The 11,980-nt window shown below is 32.4% G+C and overlaps 1 protein-coding gene and 1 long non-coding RNA gene across 2 annotated transcripts; both read left to right on the plus strand.

The window, feature by feature from the left end:
- Positions 1-345: 345 nt before the first annotated feature.
- Positions 346-1,256, plus strand: LOC146924492 (uncharacterized). Its single transcript, XR_015010970.1, has 2 exons — positions 346-827; positions 916-1,256. It is a non-coding gene; the product is annotated as an uncharacterized LOC146924492 (long non-coding RNA).
- Positions 1,257-5,091: 3,835 nt separating this feature from the next.
- Positions 5,092-9,081, plus strand: LOC146924493 (structural maintenance of chromosomes protein 3-like). The gene is made up of 6 exons (XM_085711864.1): positions 5,092-5,259; positions 5,579-5,725; positions 6,900-6,995; positions 7,404-7,578; positions 8,123-8,314; positions 8,712-9,081. Exons 1-5 carry the CDS (start codon positions 5,092-5,094, stop codon positions 8,311-8,313), a joined length of 777 nt encoding a protein of 258 aa, XP_085567990.1. The 3' UTR covers position 8,314; positions 8,712-9,081.
- Positions 9,082-11,980: the final 2,899 nt, after the last annotated feature.

Consider the following 11,980-nt stretch of genomic DNA (forward strand, 5'->3'; position numbering starts at 1 on the left):
TTAGCTTATCAAAATTGAGGGCATTTTTGGAAAGAAAAATCCAACCCAAAAGAGTTGAAAGGGTAGTTTTCTTTATATATAATAAAGAATATAGATATAGATATCAATACAAAAATCTTGTTTTTTTTTTCTTTCTATAATTTCTATGCAATTGCGATTTACTTCCAAAAAAAATAGTGCACCGCACTATGAAAGGAAGTCATGTCTTCTTGCATTTATCATTTGGCTTATAGGATGGGGAAGATAAACAATTGTTTGCCTTGGATTTTTCTTGCAATTACTCATGGCTTTGTACCAAAAAAAAAAAAAATTACTCATGGCTTATAGGCATCACTTACTCTAAAAGCTTATTAGGTAAAGCTATCACTAAACCTAATTTTTCCCTCCACTAATCACATAATTAATTGCTAATGGATGCAACCCTAAAAAAATTCCCTCCATATGATGCTGCATTTCAAAATCTGAATATTCTGCCTTGGTGAGAGGGAAAGTGAAATTTCACATTCTTCTTGGCTAATGTGGCGCTTTCCCAACTTTTTTTCCAACAATTAATGCTAATTTTCCTCCTTATCTGTTTCTATGTGGTAATTCTAAACAGAACCATACCTTTGGAATACCCCATGCAATCAGTCACGTTTAATTTCCACTCAGCATTATTTTGGGTGTTTCCAAGGCAAACAATTGTTTATCTTCCCCATCCTTTATTGCTATATATGTATGCAAACCAGATACCCATGAACCATATCGTTACTGCCTATCTGAATCTTCCAACTCGAGCATCTTTGGTTGAAACATTGAAATCCTACTTTCTTACCACTGCTTGACCGGTAAATATATTTTTATTGTTTGCATTCATCCCTATCTTTTCATGTTGAGTTTTGTACGTTGCTAATATTGGTGTTTAACGTTCAACAGGTCCTTTGGTGAAGAACCCTGTTTCAGATTTAGACAAGGCAATCAACAATAAGAGAGTGAAGTATAGGTCAAAAATGATATAATTTATCTTACAATCCATTACAATTAGACTTTTGGTGGCGTTGGTTGCTATTTCTGGGATGGATCTTGCAAGAATTAGCAGCTTTCTTTTTGTTGTTTTTATTTTGATGTTTAATTTTTAGTCGGTTGTTTGATGTTTCAAAAACTATGTTATGGCAATTTAGTTGTTTTATTTTAGGTTGATGCTTGAGCTTTGTTCTAGCAGAATTAGTTTTATTGGTTGTAATCAATCATCAATTTTAAATTATTTCAAGTTCCAATTGTCAGTTGAAAACTCTGTTCTGTGGTAATCTGTATTTGCATTGTACCTTTGTTTAAATTGCTATAATTTTGTTATAATAACTTCAATCTGCTAATCAGTAGTGATTATGTTAATTTGCATTGGAATCCATTCTAAAATTAAATTAAGCATAAGGAAAGGGATATACAGAGATATATGCAAGTTTTTTGGTTGTTTAACTTGATACAAATTTACATTTTCCATAATGATGCATATTCCATATTAATGCTAGAATTCTGTTTTCACAAATCACAATCCTTCCTATTCCTTACTGATTAAGTTAAACTTTGAAACAAAATAATTAGATGTATAATGAATATGCACGGCTGGGAATTTTTTTCGTTCTTACTCCATGTACCTTCACATTTAACTTTGAAAGCAATTTGTAAAATATTATTTATGTTAATATTTTGAATACTTAGTTCTTACTATTTTTAAAAACAAAATTTGTATATCTAAATTTCGTGGCTTTTGAAGTGCGTAATAAGTATATAATAAACAGTCTGAAAGCATTATAAATAGTTCCTTCGAATTACATGTTTTTGAAGAAAATATTTCTACAAAATTCAACAACTTCCTGGAAATGTGTTTGAAAAAAATGATATATGCGATGCGAGTGAACTCATATAAAATCTCTTAAATCATTAAATTTATGTGAAGGATATTTTTGGCTCAAGGTTCAACATCAATTTTATAACTTTTTAACTGTCTAAAGAATTCATGTAGCTAAGAACCATTTGTTTAAAAATTGAAGTATTATATTTGTGAAATTTAACTTTGTTATAAGTTTGGTTGAGTGTTTGTGTTCTATTGGACGCGCCGAAAAATTTATTTAGTTGTTAGTTATTTTTTTAGAGATTGGTTGAGTTAACTTTTTTTTTTTTGGAAGGTTGAGTTAACTTATCACGTAATTTATTTAAGTAATTTTTTAAAAATGCTAATTATATAAAAATGTGATCTTCCTTCAATAAAAATGTCATCTTCATTTTTTATTTTCTTAATAGACCCGTGCATCGCACGGGTAAAAGTCTAGTAAATTATGAATGAAAGGATGACATATGTTTTCCTTCCTACTCAATAATTACTGCTTCAAAAGTCAAATTCAAAACTTGTAACATAAATATGTTATTCAATTTTGACAAGTTTTTTTTGGTCTTGAATATGTTCTAAGCTCTCTTGTTTGGGCTAACAATTAAAATAGTTTTAAAAAAGAAACAAGTTCGTTTGTCCACAAAAAAAAAGAGTAGGTAAATTTGTTAAAAAAAAAATTGAGTAGGTGAAGAAAAGGTTTTGGTATGTCGAGTCATGGAGAGAAGATTTGGAATGGTCTTGTTTCAGAATGTTTAGGAGGAACAAAATTAATAGTGGAGAGGTGCAAGCGGTTATCACGCAGAAAAGTAGTGCAAGCGGTTTAACACTTTAACTCAAGCTGTATAGTATTGTCATTCGTGAGTAGGGCTGGAAATGAGTCGAGTCGAATCGAACCTGTCTGAGCTCAACTCGACTTGTTAAGAATTGGCTCGGTTCGAATCTTGGTTCGAGTTTCACACGAACTTTTTTTTCAGCTCAAGTTCGGCTCGTTTAAAGTTCACGAACAATTTGGTTCGGCTCATTAGGTTCAATTCGTTTGTTAAAAGCATATAACTTTAGGTATGGAAATGAGTAAAGTCACCTGAACCACGCAACTCAAAAGTCAAAGAATTCAGCTATTATTACAATGGTATGCAACCACCAAATCAAGTTTTGCTTTTTTATGTCCTATGTTTATCTTATTATAGATAATCATATCCTCCATTTTTCATGCATGTTGCGATGCGGGACTATTTTAGTTTTGAAATCCTTAAAAACTACAACAACATTGTGCATGACATTGTCTATCAATTTTAAAGTAGCTCACTTTTATCCTATTATTACCAAGTGTTTGTCTTAGTTTATAAAGTATTATATATATAATCAATTATCTAATTGTGTAAAATCAATTATATATATATATATATATATATATATATATATATAATCGAGTCATCTCGTGAACCAAACGAGTCGAACTACATATAGCTCAAGTTCAACTCAATTCGTTGACGAACTTAACTTTCAGCTCAAGTTTGGCTCATTTGGTTCATGAACAAAGTTCAACGAATCAATTGTCGAATCGAATTACGAACTCTAATCGAGTTGGTTCGGTTTATTGCCAGCTCTATTCGTGAGGATTCGCGAGGAATACTCTCGCGACATATAGCATTATTGTTATTTTAAAGACATTTTGATTGAACAGCTTATGTTACATTGGCTAAATAGGTGGTACAAAAGTACTAGTTTTCATTGCCATATTTGTAAGGATGTGGCATTCTTTATCGATGTACACCAAATATGAGAGGTACACCAAGTATCTGCAACAAGCAAGTACAAACGAATAATTATTGAGATGTTTTTCTTTCTTTTAAAATGGGGTGGGGAGGGATTTATATAAACAGGGGAGGGATAAAGAAACCAGCAAAGTAGAGTGTTGATTTTGATCGTAGATAGGATATCTTGGTTGTACAATAACTTGTTATCAAACTAGTTATTTTGGGAATGTAGTTAAACTTATTTTCATATAGTACTAAGTTGTTTTCATTAGCCGTCATTGGAAGCTAGTAGAAATAAGCTATAAATAGCTTATGGGCATCATGGCATGTTATAAGTCCTCCTTAATACTTAAATTAATGATCATTTATGTCATAAGGTAAACCTAAATAAACTGTAAACTATATATGGTTTTCACAGTGTAGTTCCTAGTTTCATCATTATTGGTGTATTGGATTAAAGTTGGATGGGGTCAATTTGGTTATGTTTGGACTTAATGCTATCTAAAGTAAATTAGCTTAATCTAGTAATTTATTTGTTAAAGAAGTCCACTGTGATATGCTGTGTTGTCATGATATGCTATTGATGTAAGATTTTTATATGTCGTATTTCTATTTACACGTGAGTATATTAGGATCGTTTCCACATGAAATAGCATATATCTTAAGCATTTCAACGAAATTTACCATCTTAAATGTTTGAGTTTAAAATGTTTGTTTGTGTAAACCTATATTAACTATTTGACATAAAAATAAATAGAGACGAGTGAGAGCCATTTCGCTTGGGGTTAGAGTTAATCAACCAAGCGTAACAACTGCAATCTCACGATCAAATAACGGATTCTAACTCTTTAAACGATATTATCACAAGCACTCAACAACATTATTCATGTCTAAATAATGTCATGATTTCAATCGTTATTTATGTATGAATAACTTCATGAGTTCAATCGTATCATTTAATCGACGATTTCCCAATTTATTAAACGATACAATAGCATTAAGTTCTTGATTATAAAGTGATTATCAAAACTTAAATCCTATGTCTAGAATAAAAACTTTGATAGATTATTATTCTAACCCTAGACCCAAAAATATTTTTCATTAACATTTCAAATCTAAAATAAACATTAAACACAAGAATAATTATAACAATAATAAATAAATAAACTAGAACCATATATTAAATGATCAAGAGTTTACATAATAGCTTGTTTGAATACCTCAAAACCCACAAGGTTAGATGTAGCTACATATGTCTATGAAAGCTTTGCAAAAGATGGAAGAAAGATGAAGATTCCATGCTAAGATTCATGATGTCTCAACAAATCTTGGGAAGAATCTACTCCTAACACCCTTGCTTTGTGTTTCTCTCTCTAGAAATGCCCTACTCTCTCTCTCTCTCTAAAACCAGAAAATATCAATAAAACAGTAAAAGATTGCTAGGAAAGAGAAGAGAAAGCTATCTATATGGGCAAAATTCGGGCAAACTCGCTTAAGCGAGCTGAAGTCGCTTCAAGCGAGTTGCCAAGAAATCCTTCATTGGCCAATGGAAAGCTGCCATGTGGACCTTATCCACTGAGATTGCTGAATCTTGCTTTAAGCGAGTCGGAAGCGAAGCAGAAGCGAACTTTCCTTGTGCTCTTTGGAACTTGTTCGCTTAAGCAAGCTTAAGTCGATTTAAGCGAGTTGGTCTTTCATCACAAGTGGACTGGAAGCGAAGCAGGAGTGAATTTTCTTTTGCTCTCGACATTAAATTCGCTTAAGCGAGCTGCAGTCGCTTAAGCGAGTTCCCTTTTCTTCACAAGCGAACTGGAAGCGAACTAAAAGCGAAGATGGCCTTGTGCTCTCTGGAACTTGTTCGCTTAATCGAGCTGAAGTCGCATCAAGCGAGTTTGGCTTGGTTCAGAAGTTGGTTTCTTGGTCCTTGCTTGTCATTTCCGTTAAATAATTGCAGAAAATCAAAGAGCTAATATCAGTGCTAGATCAACGGAAGGATGACTCAATAGAACGCACTTTCAAGGGTGTTTCTAGGCATTTCCAAGAAGTATTCTCTGAACTTGTACAGGGGGGCCATGGTCATCTGGTTATGATGAAGAAGAAGGTTTGTGGCTATTAAATAATATCTTAGCTTCTCCCATCAATTCCTGTGATTGCATTGGATAGGAAATGATGATGCATTATAGTTTGTTATATGTGTTGTGTTGCATAATTGTTGAACATATTATAGCAACAGAGAATTATTATTTCAGTAGAAGAGCACTCCTTTTATAGGGGGAATACTTTAATGTCAACTTTTCAATTTAAGGAGTGGTATACTCGATAATAAAAATGCACAATTTTTAGGATTATATTTATCTATTTGGCTTCTTAAACTTGTGCCCTTAGGGCACAAGGTAGCATTTCAACAGGAGTTCTACCATCATCTTTAGTTCCTTTAGGATTCTATAAATCCGTAGGCCTTCACAAATTTCACGGGCCTTTGCTCTAAACCTGGATTTCATGCTACTTCTGGCAACCACTCTTTGTTTCTTGCTTCTCCAACTTACTGAGTTTCCCTACACATAGGTACAATAACATAAATCAGACACATTCTTACCATTGGTTTTTTCAAAGAATAAACCCTTTTTATGGGTAGCCTTCAAGTATCTCAAAATTCTATGGACAGCCTCATGATGGTCTTTAAATGGAGAGTGCATAACTGACTGACAACACAGACGGGGAAGGCAATATCAGGACGGGTATGGGCCAAAGATATCAATTTTTCAACTAACCTCTAGCATCTCCCAATATTAACTGGAATATTTCCTGTTTCCTTAAGTTTTGCATTTGGGGTTCATAGGAGTATCGACTAGCCTTCAACCACTCATTCTCGTTTCCTGCAAGAGATCAAGAGTGTATGTTCGTTGAGAAACTAATATTCCTTTCTTATATCTAGCCATCTCAATGCCAGGAAAGAGAACCTTTTATAGGAGGAACAGATAATGTCAACTCCTCAAATTAAGAAGTGATATTAACATAAAATAAAAACTGATATCAATAATAAATACTAAGAATATTCTAATATTCGTCGAGATATTTTTTTCACATTAAATTTTTTTGTGCTTTCATGTCATACTGTTTTCTTGCTCCTGTTTGCACGTGGAGTTTGATTATTAATTTATTTCCATGTATTTCCAAAATCTGTGAAAGTAATCACCAGTGATAAATTGATGTTTTACCTTTGCTACTGTAACTCATGGAAATGATATTTGTATATTTTATTATCTTTCTTTTAGGATGGTGATCATGATGATGATGATCAAGACAAGGATGGTCCTCAGGAAGCAAATCCAGCGGGGAGAGTAGAAAAGTACATTGGAGTGAAAGTGAAGGCAAGCATATTCAATTTTTGCTTCTATATATTTTTATGTAATGTTTGTACCGTGATTTATGATGTTTTTGTTTTAGAATGTTAAGAGTTAGAAAATGGCACGGTGTGTAGAACATTAATATTTATGTTTAGAGATATATTTTTAGTTCTTTTCTTTTCTGGTTGGTATTTAGGGATAAATTACATTCAATTGGTAGCACAACCAAATAAAAGCAAAATTTGATATCATTCAACAAAGATGTGTCCTTTTCCCTGACCCTTAACTGATTGTAAAGCCCACACATGTATTTTCTCTCTACCACATTTTGGTTGGGGATGTGGCTTCTTCAGTTGCTCTTCATTGCTAAAAAAATATTGAAGATTTGCATTCCTACTACCTGATATTCCTAGACATGTTTATACCTTGCAGGTCTCTTTTACTGGACAAGGGGAAACACAGTCCATGAAGCAGTTGTCGGGGGGTCAAAAAACTGTTGTTGCCCTTACACTTATCTTTGCCATACAGAGATGTGATCCAGCACCCTTTTATCTTTTTGACGAGATTGATGCAGCATTGGATCCACAGTACAGAACTGCTGTTGGAAGTATCCATTTTATCATTGTGGGTGCTATCTTTTTTTTTTGAAGAAGCTAAACTTATCATGCCCAATGTCTGTTCTTGCATTTTTCCATCTGTATATACTGAAAGCTTCATAAAATAAAATGTTGCATTGCATATTAGAGGGGAAAGTTTCAGTTGTACATAGAGGGTCTTCAACCATTGGAACATATAAACCTTAGGTATGTGGTTCCTTATTATCGAATGCCTTTGTATATAGTGATCCATACACACCAGAGTTATATTATATTTGCTTTTGTTATTTTAGCAAGGTGTTACCACTTTTTAAGAAGCACGCTCTTCACAGCTTAGCGAAGCTACACAAGGCTTGAATGGAGAAATACTTATAGAGTATTAGGTGTCATTTGGTGCATGTCGGTGGTAAAAACCTTGGTAATTGTTTATTTATGACTGTTGATGGACTGTGATATTAAATATTAAAAAGTTGTTCATGGTTGTGATGATATTCTGAGTGACATCTAGATTTCCTTTTACACTCTCGTTCCTTTGGGGATCCTTGACTTCCATAGATATGATCCGGCGCCTGGCAGACACAGCACACACTCAATTTATCGTGACAACATTCCGCCCAGAGTTAGTGAAAGTTGCCGACAAAATATTTGGGGTGACACATAAAAACAGGGTCAGCCGTGTTAATGCGATATCTGAGAATGATGCTCTAGAATTCATTAATCAGGATCAGACACAAAATGCTGAATAAGGTAACATTATAGCTTCACTATTTCTCTTTCCGATGTTTATGACTGATGAATGCTCGCCGCTCTTATTTGGGGCCAGGCAAAGCGGAAGTAACTCGTATTCTTCATGTGCTATACTGACCGAACTCTTAATTTTTCTGGTAAAATGATAAACTGACTTGGGTTTTTTTGGTAACGAACAGAATTGGTTTGAACCTTTTCTATTTATTTTTAAAATTTAACATACCATTTTAGTCAAATACATATTTATGTTCAAGGTCTGTTTATAAATCGTTATTATTTAACTGTAAAGAAAAGTTGTTATTGAAATGACCTGATACAACATAAACCATTATATATATTTTTTTGGACAATAGTAAATTTTGTTTTGATTTTGAAGTGGGTGTTTATGTATTATTAGGTGTTTCTACTTGCATGGTCCGACCTAAATCGGCTACCGATGTCAACAACTTAGCTGTCAAACTCTCCAACCTGCACTTTTGTGAACTGATGCTACCATAACATAGGTCTTAGTAACTCAAAAACTTGATAATCCTTCATTAGTTTTTGTAAATCCTTTTGATTCATGTTAATATCTTGTGCTTACTGTGGTAACCATTGATCCATAGAGAAGATCTTGGAAGATTGGTTGATAATATACAAAAGTTTTAGAGGCGGGAAGATCTTCGTGTGTGTGATTTGAATCCGCTTCATTTGCAAAAATGTTAGGCTGAAAAAAAAACAAAAATTGTTTCATGTTTGATCTGAAGACTAAAGAGTGTTGACACAAATGTGACAGGATAAAAATAAAGGTCTTTGTGAGAAATAGCAAATCATTATTGGGAAGAATTAATTAACACGTAAAATTCAACACAATTTCCAATGTAGAATTAATTAACCGAAATTTTCTCAAATTAACAGGGGGTTAGCCGAAATTTGCTCAAATTGCAGGGGGCAAAAATTTTCATGAAGGTCTAAAACAAAAAAATCTTCAAATTACAAGGACGGAATCCAAAAAAAATATTTTACAGGAGGAAAAACCGGAAATGACCTATATTACAGGGTAAAGCGTTATTAACCCATAAATTTGAAATACATTAAAAATGACTTCTTATTTATTAAATTATCAATGAAATACATCACTGGTCTTCGATAAAAAGCAAAGCCGTTGATACTAAATAACTGCCCGTTTGATGTCTCCATGTGATTGGTAACAAGTTGGCACTATCAATTTTTTTGACAAAGTTGGTACTATCAATGTTTTGTAGATTTTGTCAACAAAAAAAAAAATCTATGTTTGTACATATATACTTTTTTTTTTGTCACAAAATGAGTTTATAATTCAAATTTATATCATTATATAATGAAAACAAATTAACTACCATTAATAATCAATTTTGATCCATTTTTTTTCTAGACAAATATGCTCTTAACATTTCAATTAACTTTTTTAAATTTATTTATTTTTCAATAAGTCGAACCGGTCTACTAAAATTTGTGTTGGAGTAAATTGCAATGTTTTAAGTCAATCACCATTAGACCAACACATAGTATGTGTTTGGAAACTAACAATATCACTGTGAACAGTCACGTTTGGTAAGAAGCTACAACTAGTAGATTTTCATTATCACGGTGAAAATGGGTTAAAACGTGTGGGTCACCGTCACCGCACAAACAAACATGCACATAATTTAAGGAGCCAAAAAATTAACTACAAATTTCAGTCAATCTTTTTCAAAACAAGTTTTCTCTTTGCAATATATATATATATATATATATATATATATATATATATATATATATATATATATATATATATTAAATCAATTTGTATGAAGAAAAAAATGGATATCTTAACCAGAACGTAGATAATTTTATAGATATTATAAATTTAAAACAAGCAAATTAAATTTAAAATAGAATAGATAATGTAAAACGTTAGAATTTATAAAGTAAACGTAAACTGGAGTGCTATATGGTAAGAGGCTTTTGTTCGCAACAAAGGCACGAAAGCTTGTATGCCTTACAAAATCACTATATATGGGCTCATTTGAATTATTTTAGACATAAATAAACAAATAAAATTTGCTCCACAATATAATTCTATATAGCAGTCATTGCCTATGATGTTAGTACTACCACCAACCTCACATCATTTCATAATTTGTTTTCATATGATGTTAGTGCTATATGGTAACTGCATATTGAGAACGAGAGAGAGACATGAAGCATGAACATAACGAGAAGAAGTGTTGTCGGTGGTTATTAGTTTATTAGTTTTTAGAAATTTAACTTGTTGGATTTTGAAATAAAAAGGATCAAAGTTTCATTCCAATTAACAACATCCTCCTTTGTCTTTAGCTTCAAGCTATGGATGGCAATGGATACCCAATGGGTAGGGTACTATAGTACCCTTCCCCATACCCGCGTTTGTGGAAAATGCTCATACCCGAGCCCGTACCCTCGTGGGTAACAACTTACTTTAGTGTCCTTCCTCATATCCTATGGGCACCTAAGTGCTCATACCCGTACCCATTACCTGCACTTTAATTATAGAAAAACAATAAAAAAACATCACAATTGAAATAAAACTATGATCCAAATTTTTTTTTAAAACAACTCATAAAATAGTATAAATCGTTGTATTTAGCCAAATAAAAAAACATCCAAAATATTCCTCGAAAGCTGGGTAGTATAGTGCCCTTACCCGCACTCATACTCATCTAAATTTACGGGTAATTACCCAGACCCAAGCCCATACCCATAAAAGTGGGGTCTTACCCTACCTCTTGCGGGTATTTTTTGTGGGTGTCCATCGGGCCTGAGTCCAATTGCCATCCCTACTTCAAGCTAGTGTCTTGACGGCTCTTTTCAATCTACTGATTTAAAAATTAAGTTACTTGATTGGTGAGGAGAATAAAATGGTAAAAAAGTTAGTGCGAAAGGTGAATTTGAAAGAAGAAATGTTACATCAAAATTTAGTATCTTTTGTCAAAAAAAGAAGGGAAAAATTCAGGTATAATTCCTTACTCCCTCCGTCTCACAATAATAGTCGTTTAAGGTTTGTGCGCGATAATTAAGGAAATGATTAATTGTGTTGATTTCAATGGTAAAATCAATATTATTTACTAATATACCCTTATTAATTGTAGTTAGTGGAGTAGTTAAGTTAGATGAAATTCAATAAATAAGGGTATGGTAGTGGAAAAAAGTAATAAATGATGCATTGGTATTCTAACGTGACTATTATTTTGAGACAATGAAAAAATGCTAAAGTGATAATTATTTTGAGACGGAGGGAGTAAGTGTTTTTCGTATGGTTCTTAACTAAATTCACCATGATTTCATCAAATCTATAATTTTCTCAAAGTTTATTCTATCCAACAAAATGTGTATTTTTAGTTAAGAACCATGCAAAAAGCACATAAAGAATTGTACCTAAATTTTGTAAAAAAAAAAAAAATTGCGTAACTTAAATAATTGAATGAAGAATGATTAAATCGTAAATAAAATAATATATATAAAGGGTAAAATTAGAAAGGTAAAATCCACAAGTTTTTAGGCAAATGTCGAAATTATTAGAAATGAATTTGAAATGAATAATTGTTATGTATTTGTTGACATTTTTTCGCATGAATTCCTAAAACTATTCCTTATACAATATGGATACCTTTTTTGGATCTACTTACA

Source organism: Medicago sativa, chromosome 5 (genome assembly GCF_051527215.1).
Source record: "Medicago sativa cultivar Bolivia chromosome 5, Bolivia_mono, whole genome shotgun sequence".
Classification (NCBI taxonomy): Eukaryota; Viridiplantae; Streptophyta; class Magnoliopsida; order Fabales; family Fabaceae; genus Medicago; species Medicago sativa.

Coding starts and splice junctions, on each gene's coding strand:
- LOC146924493 (XM_085711864.1), top strand. CDS start 5,092: ATGGGCAAAATTCGGGCAAACTCGCTTAAGCGAGCTGAAGTCGCTTCA. Junction 5,726..6,899: donor TGGTTATGATGAAGAAGAAG/GTTTGTGGCTAT, acceptor TCTTTCTTTTAG/GATGGTGATCATGATGATGA. Junction 6,996..7,403: donor ACATTGGAGTGAAAGTGAAG/GCAAGCATATTC, acceptor TATACCTTGCAG/GTCTCTTTTACTGGACAAGG.